Below are 18,312 nucleotides of genomic sequence, written 5' to 3'. Positions count from 1 at the left end.
TAAAGAAGGTCAGTTCTTTTGTTCATTATAGTGCATAAATAAGCTAAACTACTTACCATGTCCAAGGAGCGGGGCTGTTAAAATAGGATAAATAAGAATAAATAAGAATAAGATAAATGTAGTGAATAAAAAAATATAAAAACAAAAAGCATAACTCTAGATTAAAAACTATAAATCACATACAGTTCTATAATCTTTAAATAACTTATTTCAATATATGTTTATATAAGGAAGGAAAAGCATAATTATTTCAGTTTTGCTCAAGGCACAAAAAAATACATCAAATTGTGCTTTGGTAATTCATTACTTTAAAAAAAAAAAAATTTATAATAAGACCTGCAATTAAGAGCTGCAAATATAATGCGGATGTCAATGCGATGTAACTTACTTAATTCATATTCATCTCCATGTGCTGTAAAAAAAGAACAAACAAACAAGCATGAAACATGAAACAAGCTCATGTCTATGGTGGAGAACAAGGGCCATAAAATTTATTAAAACTCACTCACTAACTCATCTTCTATACCACTTTAGCCTGTATTTATGGTCGCGGGGACCTGAAGCCTATCCCCGGGGGCTTTGGGCATGAGGCAGGGTACACCCTGGACAGGGTGCCAATCAATCGCAGGGCACACACACATACACACACTCACACACTACGGGCGATTTAGGAACGCCAATTAACCTAACCTACATGTCTTTGGACTGTGGGAGGAAACCAGAGTACCCGGAGGAAACCCACCAAGCACAGGGAGAACATGCAAACTCCATGCACACATGGAGCCTGGCCGGGAATCGAACCGGACCCTGAAGATGTAAGGCAACAGTGCTATAATATTTTGTGTTAATTATTTTTATGTATTTATGTTGTTAGGCTGTGGAACGAGTAATTTAAGTTTTTATTATTTCTTATGAGAAAATTAAATTTGGTTTACGAGTGTTTTGAAATATGAGCCCACTTCCGGAACGAATTATGCTTGTAATCCAAGGTTTCACTGTATTTTGTTGCGTATTTTATATGCATTACTGCTCTTTTACATTAAACTAATCTCATTTTTGTTTTGTGTACTGTCTATGTGTTTACACTAATGTGCAGAACAAGGGCCATATAATTTGTTAAAACAGAAAATTTTCCTAAAGTGTTCTTTGTTTTGCTTTGGGGTTCATTTCTTCTGTCAGTATATGTAGCAAGGGCAACAGGGAGACATGGGTAAAACAGAGCGTGGCAAAAAACATATAGTATAATGCATCGCAGTTTTATTTGAGGCAAACAAGGAACTGCTTTCCAATGAAAATGTACTAATAAACTTGGGCGTCCCATCTGGTTCCATAAGCAACAGTAAGAAGTAAGCAACAACACAAAGTCCAATTTAAGATTAGGAATTAATTATTTAATTAACACCATACATTTAACATTACAATTGTACTTTATAAATCATACATTTTGTATACTGTATTTGCTTTATTTCAATTGCACTGCAAGTAATAAAGGGATAAAATTCAACCTAAAGAAACTTTAAAATCTTTAACTAAAATAAAAACCCTGACAAAACACATTCTAAAATATAACGAGTGGATGATTTTTACTTTATTGAGGTTAAGGACAGATGTTCTTTGCTGCACTTCCCCTGCCAGCCTTTTTCTCCCTGCTGTGTCCTGAATAAATTAGGAGGTACATCTAACTTCAGGCATGAACCAGTGATAAACAGGTGCAGATGACGACAGATGATCAGGGGGTGATTGGTATACTGACGAGAAGGGGAAATAAGGTTGCTGCTGAGTTTGTTACATAAACAACCCATCCTTACAGTAAATTGTATTTTAGGCACTTCGAAGCCTGTTGTTCTCATTTATTGAATATAATTTACTTTAATATAAGGAAATTGGAAGGGGGGGGGGGGCTCAAAACGTTTGCACAGCAATGTAGTGTATTGTATATTCATTTATTTTTCCTTAATTCGTTGTACCTTAAATCATCCTTAAAAATATTTAACAACATTTCTAAAATGATCAAACACACTGGAGTCTTGTCTATGAGGTTTTAGCCTTACAGTTTGCTGATACTGAATGGCTTGGCTTTGTCACGTATGAAGAAGAGGCAGAATGCAAGTGCAGATTGTTGTTTATTAAGGTGGAATTTAAACGTAATGTTTAAATGTAACAAACACAATGTACAAATATGAAAAAAACTACAGGAACTTTCAAGACAAGAGTCAAAAACACGAGTCAAGTTTTTCCCTCACTCATACCAGCGCCAATAAAAATATTTAAAGTATCAGAAGATCAAACTAGTTTTTCTACCAACAAATCTTAAACATTTTTTCTCCCTGTCATAGAGTTACTGCAGGTCATGTAACTAGCAGACGAAGAACAAACAGGTTGTTTAATTTCTTACCTCTGGCTGGGGATTCGTACGGCATTGTTTTAGTTAATAAAAATATCCTGTTAGTGAAAAAGCTAAAAACCACGTTTTGACTGTTGACCACGTCATACTGTTGAACTGTCACTGTTGCATATTTCCTACACAAACATTATGACCTCTACTGACAAAACAAGTAAATGACAGAGGATTTCTCCCGTATCAGGAGCTGGCGGAGCCACAGTCAGCTGTTAACACCTACTGGAAACTCTGTTCTAATGTGTACAGTAAGCAAAACTATAGCCTTCTGTTGTTTAAACAACATGATTAAGCCTAACTCAGCAGTTACTTGACTGGGTACATAGTTGGTTTCATATTCATCACTTTAAACAATGAAATTGCTCATTTTAATGGTCTAATAAAATATCAGCATATATTCTATATATCATCCATATACTGTTTATCCCCAAAAATAAAGATATCATTTACCTTCTGTGTATTTTAATAATGCATGGTAGAGTTTTCTGCATATGCTGAAAAAATTAAGATAGCATGAGTTCTGTAACATAGTCATTCAGCCCTGGATGGCAGGAATAGTGAAAGTCCCAAATTAATCCTTGTAACTTGACAATGGTGTGTCAGCCGAGGTTGGCTTCCGGCTAAGTTTACATTTAGGCATTTGGCAGGCGCTCTGGATAAGACTTACATTTTTATCTCATTACACATCTGAGCAGTTGAGGGTTAAGGGCCTTGCTCAAGGGCCCAACAGTGGCAACTTGGTGGTTGTGGGGTTTGAACCTGGGATCTTCCGAACCGTAGTCCAATGCCTTAACCACTGAGCTACCCCTGGCCTGTAAGTTTGAGACCTTGCTGAAAGTTTCAGGCAAAGCAAGGCAAGTTTATTTATATAGCACATTTCATACACAATGGTAATTCAAGGTGCTTTACATAAAAGAGAAGGAAATAGTTATAAAAAGAAATAGAAAATAAAAGCACTCAAACTTTTAAAATGATTACAATTTGATTTAAAATAAAAATAAAAACAGTTCCTAATGACGTTTTTAGAACTACTTAAAATTTGATTTAGAACTAGTTAAAAACATAAAGTAAACCTACGGTTGGACGTAGCACAGTGCTCATTCAATAAATGCACAGCTAAAATAAGTTTTTTTAAAAAGTTTTATTTCACTTGAATTATTGAACTTGTATAAGTTCGAGTGAAACATAAAATTTTCCCCCAAAATACTAAAGGTCACAGATTTTGTAGTAGTAACTATTTTATCCACATAAAGAACATAAGAGAAGATACACACTTGATGTTTGAGAGTTCAGGTACGATGGGTGTGCAGGTACTGAAGATGAAGATGAAGTCACAGGGCTTGAGCTAATAGCACTGGATATTCCTATGACGTGTCACTGTCCATATAATGGGATGCTTTTCTTAAATATTAATGAAACGTAAGTGTTACTATAAGTAAAATACTTCCAGTATACAGCAGTAGTAATAATAATAAGAAGAAGAAGAAAAAGATAGTAGTTTATTTATATTACATTTTACAAGCAGATGAACAATGTATGAATAGCGAATCAAAGACAAAATGGCACATTTTTATACAATGTCAAGTAAATTTTTTTTTTTTTATTAATTTAAGTTAAAATAATAAACAATTAAATCTATCAGTTCCCCCTAAAAACAAACTAGTTTAGATTTACAGTATGTTTTGTATAATTTTGTTTGCTTTTTCAAATGTTTCTAATTTTCAGTACCTTTATAATAAATGCTTACAAACAAACAATCTTATATTTTATAATATAAGATTCACATCTTATATGCAGCATCTGTCTGTCAGTGAATGTTATACTGATGGCAAGCACTAGGTGCTTTTTTAAAAAGAAAATTTTTTGGTTTTATATTTTGTTCCTGACTCCACCCTATTTGTTTGTTTTGTGTTCCTTGTAATGTAGTTTCTGGCTCAGGGTCTCCTCCATGTTTGATTTGACAATTAATGAAGCTACATTATCTCTTTCTGCTCATGATCTGACCCTTGATACATACTCTATAAGTTGTCATTTGGTTTAAAGCTCACGCTGATCACCTGAGCACATACCTGGCCCTGCCGAATCCACATTCAGCCATCTTGTGTGATGATGTAAAACTTCTAATAAAAACAATGAACTATAATGTGCTTCGGACAAACACCAGCTTCATGGTTAACCAATATAACATGTTATAGCTTTATAATGTTTTATATTGAGTTGTACTGTTACTCTAATAATATTTTAAAATGTCTCTTATTCCTTTGAATCTTCTCATACTCACTTAATATCCGTCCTTAGTATCCATTTAAAGTGTGTCCATATATTGCCTGTGTTCAAATTCAATGTTCAACTCTTAAAACTTATGATAAACAGCCTATACATATACAGTAGGCTTTAACGTCAAAGCGAATGAGAGCACAAACTCCCTTTATTTTTCTATACAATCTCCTGCTACACTAATGCACTTATCCCAGTGTTTCACTAGTGCTTGGACACCATCAAGGTAGAAAGTTTTCTCAGTACACCAGAGCCACATCCCCCGTACAGTCTTGACCTCACTCCAAGCCATTTCCACATGTTTGGGCCATTAAAGGAGTTCCTGGGAGGCCAGCGTATGAGGTGTGAAGCAGGCAGTCCAATCATGGCTTCAGCGTACTGAGAAAAATGGTTCTTGGCAGGTCAAGAATTCTATTTTTACATTAGAAATATATTAATAGGAAAATGTCTATCGCAGGGGTCTGATATCCAAGGGGGTCCAAGATATCTCTGTCAGCTGTGTTACCCATTATAAAGTTCCCAATAAATCAGCAATGGTTTGCTCCAAAGTCACATTTCCAACATCATTCTACTCCCCCCTCTTTAATACTTTATCAATATTATTGTGTGTACATAAAGAGGATTATTTAATCGTCAATTGTGTTATCAACATGTTCTTGGGAACTTGCTTTAAATGTTATAATTAGCAATACACAGGGGACAACGTTGGCAGTTTGTTATCACAATTTATGCTCACATTGAGTGCTGGTAATAAAAAAGATTTATGAACAATGGTTGCTACACAGAAATTACACAGAAAATTACTTTAATAGGAATCGCCTAGAACACATGCTTTACATTAGAGCGGATAAAGTCAGCTGATTTACATTATATATCAGCAGTACAGCACCAGTACAGGGCTCGGCGTGATGCTGATCCTGAGAGAAGGGCTGCATATTTACAGAAACACACAGTGAAGTGGCATAAAAGTAAAAGGCAGGGGAATATGGAGAAAATAAAAGATTTGAGTGAGAGAGAGAAAAGAAGGAAACAAGCATATTGGAGAAGAGCCAACGCCAGAGTAGAGAGAAAGAACGTGATAGAGAACCAGGCTGCTCCACCCTGTAGTCCTGGAGTTGATCCACAGCCTCAGATGTCAAGGTGCAGATTTATTGAACAGAACAGAGGCTTAACAACAGATCCTGTTATTAAATAACAAACCAAAAAATAAACTAGAATAACAGGCTGTAACACTTACTCCTTTCAGTAAGCACAGAACACATGATAATAATGTATGTGTCATTTTAATCAGACACACACATCTACACTAAATAGACACCACAGACACTATGGATCAAAAGTCTTTAGGTTTGCTACAGTATGTTTGAGTTTCAAAAAATTGTTGACTCTTGTTGTAATGTGTTTTAATCTACTCATTTGAGTCATTAGCTTAATTGCAAAAAAAAAAAAAACACACAAAAGAGTCTCTGGGTGCCCTATAGGGGTTAAACACTGACACTAGTCTATAATACCAAAGATTTCTTGAGTAAATTAAAGTAGAAATTTTTGTGTCCTTTTAATATGATGTCATCCTCGATGATAATGATGATAAAATATATAAATCATTTTTTCACACTCCAGCAAGACGCAATGACTTATGGGACATTTTTCATTCCCTTTTCCAGGTGAAGTGAAGACCTGATGTTCACTTGTTCCCTACACCGGTCACAGTTCCCCTTGAACTGAACATTTTTGCTCCCTGCAGTTTCGAATCATACTTTGGTTTAAGATATCATTTTAAATATTGTCAGTGATGAATGTGATAACTGGGAGTTTTAAAAATATAAACTTCAATTTTTTATAGTAAACAGGTAAACAAAAAAATCACAAAACAGGTCTTTATTTTTGAAGAAATATGTTGGAATATTCAAACAAAAACAAATTTAACTGAAGATGATAAATCAAGGTTGTTATTTTTGCAAACACAATTGGATGGAGTTTATATGAGAAATGTTAAAGGGGTAATATTAGATCAAGAGCTAAATGAATGGAAGAAAGAGAAGAAAATGGAGCTTATTTCTGTAGGCTAGATAAAAAATACATCAAGAAAGGAACTCTATTAAAACCCTAATCATTGATGGGGTAGAGTGTTCAGATACACAATTAATAGCTAAAAAAATAGCTATCTTTTATAAAGATTTATACTCATCTTTCTTCTCAATATTAGATCCTGATTCTCTTTTTGAAAAACTTTCTGTAGTGATTCTATCCCTCAAGTAGATGAACAATTCAAACTGACGTGTGATGCAGAAATAACAATTGAAGAGCTTGATTCCTGGTTTTGTCATTAGATAAATCACCTGGACCAGACCGTATTACATCTAATTTTTCTTAGATGTACCAATGTAATAAGAATTTTTTTTTGCAGCTTTTGAGGAAAACCTATTAGTTTGGCCTAACTCGATGAGACAAGGGCTAATGACACTCGTTCCCAAACCGGGAAAGGATGTTAGATTGTTGGATAACCTATAACGACCTATAACTTTATTCAACAATTTCTATAAATTATTAACTCATATACTGTATATATAAAATAGCTCAGTTGCCATACCAACAGGTACTTCACCCAGATTTAATATTAAAAGAGGAGTTAAACCATGCTGCCCAATCTCACCTTCAGTATTTATTTTGATTACTCAGATGTTGGCCCTTCCTATTAAAAATTAAAAAATTTAGGAAATTGTAATTGGTCAGTTAGCTGACAATACAACATTATTTTAAAAATATTTATCAGATCCCTAAAGCAATTTATATAGTTGATTACTTTTTCCAAATTTTCAGGCTTGGACTTAATATTATAAAATGTGAAATTATTACCATACACGAATGTCATGAGATCAAAAAGAAGAAGCAAAATGTCTGGGACAGATGGAATGTGTGCAAAAATAGACTCGAGGTATGGATGCATTTTTTGGTAGGATTTATTTAACTAAATAATAATCTAGATGCATCTATCAGGCATATTGCCTTTCTATGTCTAATAGAGCCTTTAAGACCATCAACCAAATCAATTTCAACTTTATATGGAAAAAAACGAGTGCATTATATCAGGAAAGCACAATTTTTACAAAATTATGAAAATGGTCAATTACATTCCTTTGACTTTTCTTATATAAATAGTATATTAAAAATTAAATGGCTAAAACATTTTGTAACAAATAAAAAAAAACTTTTGGTTTTCACTTTTGGTTTTGGATTCCACTGTTTCCAGACTACCAATTAAATTATCTTAATTTCACCAACAGGTTTAGCTATATTGAAAATTATTATACAATCATGATTCACTCCACACTAAACCTCAATTTGGAACAATAGATTTATTCTATTTAGATATAAATCTCTGTGCCTTGGCTGGTGTTTGGTCAGTTCATCACTTAATGAATGAGGACGTAAGCTTGTTATCATTCAGTGGTTTCTGTTCGAAATACAGCTTACACTGTGAATGTAAACAATTTAAATGTGTCTTAAAAGCCATTCTGAAAAGTTTCATAAACCTTGTACAAAACAGCTTTACCAACATTTTAGATGGATCATGTGATCTCCCATCACTTTTTTTATGTTAATAACCTTAAAACAACAAAATCAGCTTATGATAAACCAACCATTAATAAATATTACGAACACAATATATTGCCTCTCCAGTGGCTCCTAAAGCAAAGGAAATCCACTTCAAAATATGTAATGGCATTTATCCCTCATCTGAGCTTTTAAGACACCGGTTTAATTTTGAGCCAAATGCTTGTACTTTTCGTAAAGTTTCGACATTGAGACTACCGATCACCTTTTCCTTTCTTGTGCGTATTCTGGTCTTTTGGGAAAATATGACTTATTGGTTGGAGCCAAAAATACAATCACTCCCCGCTTTTGATAGAAAACATATGATTGTAATACTACTGGATGATAAAAATTATTATTTTTTGCATTAATATAATGCTAATTTTGGGCACATTGTTTAAATGTGTAAATGCAAAGGTATAAAAACTAAACCTTATTTTTCAGTCTTTAAAAAAGATTTTATTTGCAATTACATTCCATCTTTGAAGCATATGTCAGGTTAAAAAAAAGCCAAGAAATTAGCTGGAATAATAAGAGACCATGGTTTATTAGAGGAGGAATAAAGGGACCCTTTTCTATTTGTATTTACTTATATATTTTGTTTATTTATTTACCTTTCTTCATTATAATTGTTTTCTTTTTTATTTATTTGAGTGTTTGTTTCCTCAGTTTTGTGTGTGCCTTGTTTTTGATTTAAACTTATTGATGCTTTTTATAAATGTACATTTTGTTTTAATTTTTGTTAAATAAAAAAAAGGTTTGGAATGATAGCCTCTGATTTCCCCTTCCCCTCCCCTTAATCACGTGAACCAGGCATGCTGCATGACGTCGCCGCCAGTGGGCGTGTCCTCTCACTTCGTTGACGCCATTGTTGAGGGTGGGTTGCATCAGTGGCGTTAAACGTCTTCCCTTAGCACGGTCTGTACAGCGGACAACAAATGAAGGTAGGACATTTTACTCTCCACTACTTCTTAAATCATTAATGTTGTTTTGTAAATTTTAACCTTTTACCCGAGCGTTTCTTTTGACCTTGGCCAAATTTGGATTACGGAAGTGCAGAATCAGCTACGTCGTAGCTAGCTCACAATTGACTTGTGGGGGTATTTTTTACCTACCCGTTTTCCGGATTGTGCGATATGATTGGCGGATAACATGCGTCCGTCTTCTTACAACCAATCATTTCATTGGGATTTGGACGAGTTATCCAATGGTCGATGAGAAGGCGGGATTTTTGTCGGATTACGGGTGAGGAGAAGCAGGCTAGCCTAGTTTGACATACAGATATGACATGTTAGTGGATATAGACCTTGTTTTAAGGATATATTATTTAGGGCAAAGTTTAATTAAGCCTTAGTTATCTATTACGCTTTTCTGGAGCTGATATAACAGTCTGTTTCAATGTTAATAGGTGTTTACATATAGAGATAGCACAGTTAGATGTAGTGTATATACATCATATTAGTGTATATTTATCAACCCTCCAAATCACCTGCATGCCTTTTATTAGAGGTCTCATTCGCCCCTCTTCATTTTTCTTGATCCCATATCTGTGACTTTTTATTCCTGGATCACAAGGACCCACCTGTCATTAATACCCTGGGTAGTCAGTCTCACTTGCCCCCACTGTGACACCATGATGGGGGCAGTACAGTTATTTATACACAGGCCAAAGAAAATATTTTGCATTGAGTTTATTATTAAATAAGTGAATATTGCAAGATCGTACACGCTTACTGGCCTGACCTTTAATTAAAGTGGCTTTATTTGTGTGAAATCAAGAGATTCCAACAGTTTTTCACCTGTTATCACTAACCAACACAGAAAGATTAAACTACTAGATCCATGGTATCCATATGTTATTTCACGCGACTGACTTGCTTTATTAAATGCAGACATTCACCTGTCTCTCTTTTTCTTTTATTCTTTCTTTTTTTTTCTTTTCTAATCGAGATCGTTGGGTTTTGAGGATTCTTATGAATATAAAAATAGGATAACACTACGTCACTCCCCTCACACATTCTCTTTAATGCTCCAGTTTGTGTAAAACTGCAGTCTGTAAATACACCTAAATGTTGATTTATTAATGATTGTTTAAATTATTATTTTTTTTTCTTTTGCATATGATTGATGCTTCACACAGCTGTAAATGTGTGTTAATTTTACTAGAAGTACACAAATATTATTTCTCTTCATCTGGAGCCCTGACGAGGCCACACCTTGGTACTGAATGTACATGTGAACGATTTAGCTCTTTTTGTTCGCGTCTTCTCTGAATATGTTGTTTTAAATATGAAGGTGTGAGAACTTGAACGTGTGCCATGTAATGATGAGTGCGATCAGAGCTGCTAAACAAAATAAATAAGCAATAAATCAGTTTGTTTTAATAAACTGACTTGAAAGGACAAGTTAACACATGACACAAAATTAAAAAGTGATTTTGAAATCTCATTTAGTTATAAAAAATACACAGCAGATTAGTGTAAGAAATGGCGCTGTCTTACTTCAGTTGTCTGTCTGAACCTGAAAACGAGGATGCAGACGGAGACACTGACCTTTGGATCAGGGAGTGTAAATTAATGCACACTTGGAGAAGATGCAGAAGTCTCGCTTTTTTCTGTGTCCGCACGACACAAACGTGAAACTCATAAATTGTGAACTTGGACGTCAACAGTTGCCATGACAACGATACCAATAAGACAAAACCATAATGTTTAGTCAGGATCTCTGCTGTAAAGATCTACACACAGCGCTAACGGTTTGTTCATTATTATAACATGTTTGTATTTTAAATTAAGAAACTTTATTATATCGTATTATTGTGTTCCTAATGCGAGGGTCCGTTAAGCAAAAACACTCGGATAAACTTTTGATTTGGTTTCAGTAGAATCTCAACTGTAATCAGTTCACTTCTTTGGTGTGTTTTTTTTTAATCGTTCTCTCTCTCTCTCTCTCTCTGTTTCCAGGTGACCAGTTGAAACCCTGTTACCGTGACGATGTTGAGACGCTTATTCACCGTGCACGGCCTGTTCGTGGCCTCCCACCCCCTAGAGGTGATCGTGGGCACGATTGCTCTGACCATCTGTCTCATGTCCATGAACGCCATCGCCGGGGTCGACCAAATCTGTGACTGGAAGCACCAATGCCCTAAAGCGCAAGAGGTACGGTGGCTCGGACTTCACGTAGGCATTTGTATGCATACGTGAGTAATTAGCTCAGAGTAGTGACCAGATAATAAGATCAACCCTTTTCTCTCACTTTTTTGCAGAAAATCCCGAGCAGTGACATCATCCTCCTAACGGTCACCAGGTGCACGGCCATCATCTACATCTACGTGCAGTTTAAAAACCTCAGGCAGCTCGGCTCCAAGTACATGCTCGGTATGTATCACGTTCTCGACGCATTTATAAAGTGGTTTTATTATTATTAACTTCACTCACGTCTCACTTCCTTTTTTTTTGTCTTTGCAGGCATCGCCGGGCTCTTCACCGTCTTCTCCAGCCTGGTCTTCAGCATCGTGGTCATTCATTTCCTCGGCAAAGAGCTCACAGGCCTCAAGTAAATCATGCCGTGAATGTTTTATTTGCTCGTTTCTTTATTTGAGAAACTCTCGGAGTATGCATCTAATACTTCTCATTTATTTTCCCCACCCTTATAGTGAAGCTCTGCCTTTCTTCCTGCTGCTGATCGACCTGTCTAAAGCCTGCACGCTGGCCAAGTTCGCCCTCAGCTCGAACTCTCAGGTACTGTAGTGCGGAGACGAGCAACTTCGAGTTCACGTCAGTAATTCACTTGGTTCAATGTCTCAAAAAAAAATGCACAAAAAACCCCTACATTTTTTTACCCCTTACATTTAGGAAAAATTACTGTAAACATGCATTTATTGAAAAATAATCCACTTGCGGACTGGAAACTCCATCATCCCCATTGTTGATTATTTTCCTTTAATAGCACTTCCCTAAAGGTTTGACTTATTATTGACTTAAAGATGTCACAAAAAGGATTTCTAGTAGAAATAAGGAGAAATTTTATTCAGTTCCGTGTCATAATACTTTTGGTTTATATTTGTCGTCATGTTTGCATTTGAGAGAATGAAATGTTGTCATTTCTCTATAATCCGGCAGGTGGCGTGCTCGAAAGTATCCACCCAGCACAGCATCCTGTGTAGTTGGAGCAAATTGTTTGCTAAGTTTGTTTGGAACTGTAACAAAATATAAACAAAAACAATTGTGTAAAATCCTGATAGAATCGCAATACAAATCAGATCGGCACCGAGGTATCGTCATAACTGAGAGGTCCCTGGTGATTCTAGTTGCTATTTTTACTCGTCTCATGCTTACTGAGAACATGAAATTCTCTAAAGGTTTTATATTAGGGATGGGAATCACCAGGGACCACCTGATAATATATCACGATACCCAGGTTTCCTATTTAATTAGTATTGCGATTGTTTAAGTATCCTGTTTTTTTAGATATCGTGATTCGATATTATTTTGTTACAATTCTTTCAACAAAAAATAATTGTACTGTTTGTCAATGTGTGAATAATTTAAAGCGCTTCCCTGTAGAGGAAATGCAACATTTTACCACCACAAAGGCAAACATTATATATATATATAAAAAAGGAAAAGTATTTTGGGATCAGTGTGACGATATGAAAACGATTTTGATTCCCCCTCTCTAATGTACAATATATACACACACTCCTGCTCTGTCGTCACAGAGGGGCGGGACACATGCGCGCCACCTTCTCCTAGTAAATATCTGTTGTTAAACTAACAGGAGGAGGTGAGGGAGAACATCGCTCAGGGCATGGCCATCCTGGGGCCGACCTTCACCCTGGACGCCGTGGTGGAGTGCCTGGTCATCGGAGTCGGAACCATGTCTGGTAAGATCTGATAAACCCTAACATACATGCGTAGCTGTAGCACGGGTATCTGCTTTCTATCGCACAGTAAAGTCAACTCTGTGTTACATTGTGTGTGTGTGTGTGTGTGTGTGTGTGTGTGTGAGCAGGCGTGCGTCAGCTGGAGCTTGTGTGCTGTTTCGGCTGCATCTCGGTCCTGGCGAACTACTTCGTCTTCATGACCTTCTTCCCAGCCTGTGTCTCTCTGGTGCTGGAGGTGAGACCCGAAGACAGTTCTGAATCACGCCTAGAACTTTGTGATTAAAGCTCACAATAGCATAGTCGAGTATGTGTGAGATTAAGAAGTGTAAACAAGTGTGTTGTGTCTGTAAATGTTGAAATAGACTTGTTTTGTCTGTTCCAGCTTTCCAGAGAGAGCAGAGAGGGACGACCTATCTGGCAGTTGAGCCAGTTTGCTTGCGTCTTAAAGGAAGAAGAAGACAACAAGCCCAACCCTGTCACACAGCGCGTCAAAATCATCATGGTGAGAGAGAGAGAGAGAGTTTTACTGATCCCAAAGAGAAATATTAATCTTGAAATAAGAATGTGGCTCATGTTTTGTTGTGACTATTGTGTAAGACTTTAATTGTTTGTGTTTATGGTTTACGGTGTTCAGTCTCTAGTGTTGGCGCTGGTTCACGCACACACACGCCTGCTTGCTGAGTCTCCTTCCAACAACTCGTCCGGCTCGGCTGTGGATCTGCCCAGCCCCAACATGGACGCGCACACACCCATGACCAGGTAGAGCTCGGCCTTTCTTCGTATTATATTTGACATTAAATTAGAATCAGTGTCGTTTATCTCTCTCTCTTTCTCTCTGTCCCTCTCTCTCTCTCTCTCTCTCTCTCTCTCTGTAGCTTGGACATGGAGCAGGTCATCACTTTGTCTCTGGCTCTGTTGCTGGCTGTGAAGTACGTCTTCTTCGAGCAGGCGGAGACCGAGTCCTCGCTGTCGATCAGAGCCCCGCAGACCTTCCTGTCCAATAGGAAAGCAGGAGAGGAGTGCTGTAGGTGGGACGCCACGTTACCCAGAATCCCACACGCGGCAAACGCCAGCACGGCACCGCTTTCAGTTCCAGACACGACAGGTAGACTGACTTTCTGTATCATTCTTTCTTTCGTCTCTGTAATTGTTGTCCACACTCTGGGACAGTTTAAGCATTTGTCTTTATTTATTTATTTATTTAATCTTTCGTTAGATAAAGAGCCTTGTCAGCGGGCCGTGTTTTTGGAGCAGTCGTGTCCTTCTGCTCAGAGACGTACGTCCGAGGACGAGACAGAGGAGAGAGAAACACAGACTCCGCCTCGTCCTCTAAACGAGTGCCTGAGCGTCCTAAGAGACCTGCAGGTGCAATCACACACACACACACACACACCAAGTGCTTTCACTTCAGTTAGATTTAACATAAAAAAATATTTAAAGGAAACAAACTTCTACTACACTTAAGTTTTATTTGTAATATAAACGTGTGTGTGTGTGTGTGTGTGTGTGTGTGTGCGCAGCAAGGTCCACGATGCCTGAGTAACGCAGAGATAATAGCGCTGGTGGAGAACAAGAGAATTCTGGGATACCGCCTAGAGTCGGAGCTGGAGACTCCAGAGAGGGGCGTGGCTATCAGAAGGGAGATGTTGGCGAGTAAGTTGCCCCGCCCCTCAGCCCTGGAGAACCTTCCCTATGCAGGCTACGACTACTCCAAGGTACAGATCCAGCTGTTTACTTGTTTGTTTGTTTGTTTGTTTGTTTTAATGTTTCATCAGTGTAAGCCGATGCTGGATAATACGGTAACTCGCTTGTCGTCTCATCGTCAGGTGATGGGCACGAACTGTGAAAATGTAATTGGCTACGTGCCCATGCCTGTGGGCGTGGCTGGGCCTCTGTTATTGGATGGGAAGGAGTTTCATGTTCCCATGGCGACGACGGAGGGATGTTTGGTAGCCAGCACCAACCGAGGCTGCAGGGCCATCACTGTGAGTCTTTCTTTTTCAAATTTGTTTATTTCCTTTTTTCTTGTTTATTTTATTTTTTTTCTTGTTGTTCTTTCTTTTATCCAACTTTAATTTCTTTTATCCTATCATTTCATTCTTGCATTTTATTCTTCCTTTATGTAATGTGTTCCCCCCCCGCCCCTTCTCTCTCTCTCTCTCTCTCTCTCTCTCTCTCTCTCTAGCTCTCGGGTGGAGCGAGTGGGCGTGTCCTGGCTGACGGTATGACCCGAGGTCCGGTTGTTCAGCTGCCGTCAGCGTGTAAAGCCGCAGAAGTGAAGTCCTGGCTGGAGAGCTCCGACGGATTCAGTGCCCTTAAACAGACCTTCGACAAAACCAGCAGGTCAGAGACCGACCCGCTCAGGACTGACCAGCCTTCAGTATCTGTCCAGTGTTCCTGTATACGTTTTATTTGTGTTTATTTGTAGCACAATGTTTTTGTGTGGTTTTAGTGGTGATGTAATTTTCTTTGAAGTTCTGTTCCAAGTTGCCGTTTGTCGTGGTTACATACAGTGGGGCAAAAAGTAGTCAGTCACCAATTGTGCAAGTTCTTCTACTTAAAAAGATGAGAGGCCTGTAATTTTTTATCATAGGTATACCTCAACTATGAAAGACAAAATAAAAAAATAAAAAATCCAGAAAATCACATTGTAGGATTTAAAAAAAATTTAGTTGCAAATTATGGTGGAAAATAAGTATTTGTTCACCTACAAACAAGCAAGATTTCTGTCTCTCACAGACCTGTAACTTCTTCTTTAAGAGAACAATTGGTGGCTGAATCAATATTTTTTAGCCCCACTGTATGTTGATCTTCCTCGTCTCTCTCTCGGTGTTTTTTGTAGGTTTGCTCGGCTCGACCGGATGCAGGTCTGTCTGGCTGGCAGGACCCTCTACATCCGCTTCCAGTCTCAGACCGGTGACGCCATGGGCATGAACATGCTGTCTAAGGTGCGTGCGTGTGTGAGTCTGTGTAAAACCCACAGGTATAACTGTGTAATATTATTAAGACACTAAGACCTCCTGTGCGTGTGTGTGTAGGGTACAGACGAGGCGCTACGCAGGCTGCAAGAACAGTTTCCTGAGCTGCGCGTGTTAGCCGTCAGTGGGAACTACTGCACCGACAAAAAACCCGCAGCCATCAACTGGATCCACGGCCGAGGGAAATCCACCGTGTGCGAGGCCACGATCCCGGCTAAAGTGGTGCGAGAGGTACGTAAGAGTTCGAGGACAAGCGCGGCTAGGTCTGACCTCGGGGTGTTTTACCGTAAGAGCAGATCTGACACCTTTAAGTCTCACGAGGGTCCTTGTCGCCCTCTAGGTGTTGAAGACGAGCACCGCGGCTGTGGTGGAGTTAAACATCAGTAAGAACCTGGTGGGGTCGGCGATGGCGGGTAGTATAGGCGGCTTCAACGCGCAGGCCGCTAACATCGTGGCAGCGGTTTACATCGCGTGTGGACAGGTGAGTGTGGGATGGGAAATGAAATGTATATAAATGTTATCGGATTTTATGATCAGTGCAGCGAGATTAATCACTGTGTGTGTGTGTGTGTGTGTGTATAGGACCCAGGTCAGACCGTAGGCAGCAGTAACTGTATCACTCTGATGGAGGCTGTCGGTCCTGACAAAGAAGATCTGTATATTTCTTGCACGATGCCGTCTATAGAGCTGGGCACCATTGGAGGGGGCACAAACTTACCCCCACAGCAAGCCTGTTTGCAGGTTTGTTTCGCCATTTTATTTAGTTTTTCTGTTTTATGGAGTTTTAGGGGTGTGGCTAAAGTTTTTTATTGACATACGAAATGTTGTTGCATAGATGACAGTAAAAAAGTAATGGTTATTTAGTAATTCCAAATTAAAATGTGTGTGTATGTGTGTGTAGATGCTGGGCGTCCAGGGTGCGAGTGAAGAGCGCCCCGGGGAGAACTCGCGCACTTTGGCGCAGGTGGTGTGCGCGGCGGTAATGGCGGGAGAGCTCTCGCTCATGGCTGCTCTCGCTGCTGGACACCTCGTTAAGAGTCACATGACCATGAACAGGTACAAGCAAGTGCTTTTTCCTGTTTTGCACAATAAGTATTAAAAGCTTAGTAATCAAATTAAAATAAATTTTTTTTTTACCTTTCCCTTCCACCAGATCAAAAGTGAACCTTGCAGAAATGGGCAAATCGACAACGAAGGATCCTTCCTGATGGTGCATTCTGGGACGCGAGAGTCTACGCTAGCTACATTTTAAAAGACTGACGATAAAAGACCGACTCTCAGGACGTTTATTTTCGTTTTTATTTTACGTCAGAAGCATGCAAGCAAAAGACAGAGAAATAAATCCTTCTGTTTGGGCTTCTGGAGCAGCTTTGCACTAACGATGAATGTCTGTATGCGCTAACAGCAAAGTATTGTGACGCGGTGAAGCACTGTGATGGAATCATCAAGCGTCGGGACGGCGGACGTTTGCTTTAATCCAGGTTTAAAGGTCGACGATGAAAGCTGTGGTTTACTGTGCGACGGTCGCATCATTACTACAAGCAAACTTGGTGGTACACTAAATTCTAAGTGGGTGTGTGAGAACATGCTAACAGTCAGAGAGTGTAATTAAAGTGTGTTTAATTCACTGGATCATGAAGAAAATGATAGAAAACACGCTGGAACTACAGATAATAAACTCGACTATAAATGGATAATTGTTTATCATCCATGAAATCCGTTATCGCGGCTGTAACGTTCTGTCCGTTACCCATGTCGTGTTTTTTTAAATTTTTTTTATCTTTAACCGTACACAAACCCACACACAGGTGCAGACACAGAAGTTCTGTCTGCTAAACAGTGAAGCCGCTCGGTTTCATCAACCATGTTCAGTTTTTATTTATTAATTTAAATTCAACCGTGGCTGTATTATACTTTTATTAAATTATGAGGGGGAAAAAAATAAAGAGTAAAGAGTACAGTGCTGTGACACGGGTTTGATGCACGGGTTTGATGCAAAGTGAAATGTTTTTAAATCTGTTTGGATTTATTTTTATTTTAGGATCACTTTAAAAATAAAGTTCTCATTATTCAAAAATAATTAATACTGAATTAAAATCATGTTGATTTGTTCACATTAACAAACTGCCTCTGTCTGTCCATCTAGATTTTTTTATACTGTTTTTAGACAGGGTTTTTAT

The 18,312-nt window shown here is 38.2% G+C and overlaps 1 protein-coding gene across 2 annotated transcripts; it reads left to right on the top strand.

Moving 5' to 3' along the window:
• Positions 1 to 9,111: 9,111 nt before the first annotated feature.
• On the top strand, positions 9,112 to 18,212 carry hmgcrb (3-hydroxy-3-methylglutaryl-CoA reductase b). Of its 2 annotated transcripts, XM_053478094.1 has the most exons (20): positions 9,112 to 9,213; positions 11,233 to 11,427; positions 11,535 to 11,646; positions 11,737 to 11,824; positions 11,925 to 12,009; positions 13,049 to 13,154; positions 13,283 to 13,389; positions 13,537 to 13,656; positions 13,789 to 13,913; positions 14,030 to 14,259; positions 14,371 to 14,519; positions 14,675 to 14,869; positions 14,981 to 15,139; positions 15,340 to 15,497; positions 15,997 to 16,102; positions 16,193 to 16,363; positions 16,473 to 16,613; positions 16,715 to 16,873; positions 17,034 to 17,188; positions 17,286 to 18,212. In XM_053478094.1, exons 2-20 carry the CDS (start codon positions 11,263 to 11,265, stop codon positions 17,338 to 17,340), a joined length of 2,586 nt encoding a protein of 861 aa, XP_053334069.1. In that variant the 5' UTR covers positions 9,112 to 9,213; positions 11,233 to 11,262; the 3' UTR covers positions 17,341 to 18,212. The 2 variants fall into 2 exon arrangements, with proteins under 2 accessions (XP_053334069.1, XP_053334070.1); XM_053478095.1 differs by lacking the exon at positions 9,112 to 9,213 and having other exon boundaries at positions 11,245 to 11,427; positions 14,030 to 14,519.
• The last annotated feature ends 100 nt before the right edge of the window (positions 18,213 to 18,312 follow it).

This window comes from Clarias gariepinus, chromosome 19 (genome assembly GCF_024256425.1).
Source record: "Clarias gariepinus isolate MV-2021 ecotype Netherlands chromosome 19, CGAR_prim_01v2, whole genome shotgun sequence".
NCBI classification, from domain to species: Eukaryota; Metazoa; Chordata; class Actinopteri; order Siluriformes; family Clariidae; genus Clarias; species Clarias gariepinus.
This window is presented reverse-complemented; position numbering and strand designations above follow the sequence as displayed.

Excerpts from the sequence above, each read along its gene's own strand:
- hmgcrb (XM_053478095.1), top strand. The coding sequence starts at position 11,263 with ATGTTGAGACGCTTATTCACCGTGCACGGCCTGTTCGTGGCCTCCCAC. Across the intron at positions 13,155-13,282 it reads CGGAGTCGGAACCATGTCTG|GCGTGCGTCAGCTGGAGCTT; the intron begins GTAAGATCTGAT and ends GTGTGTGAGCAG. Across the intron at positions 13,914-14,029 it reads GCGCACACACCCATGACCAG|CTTGGACATGGAGCAGGTCA; the intron begins GTAGAGCTCGGC and ends CTCTCTCTGTAG.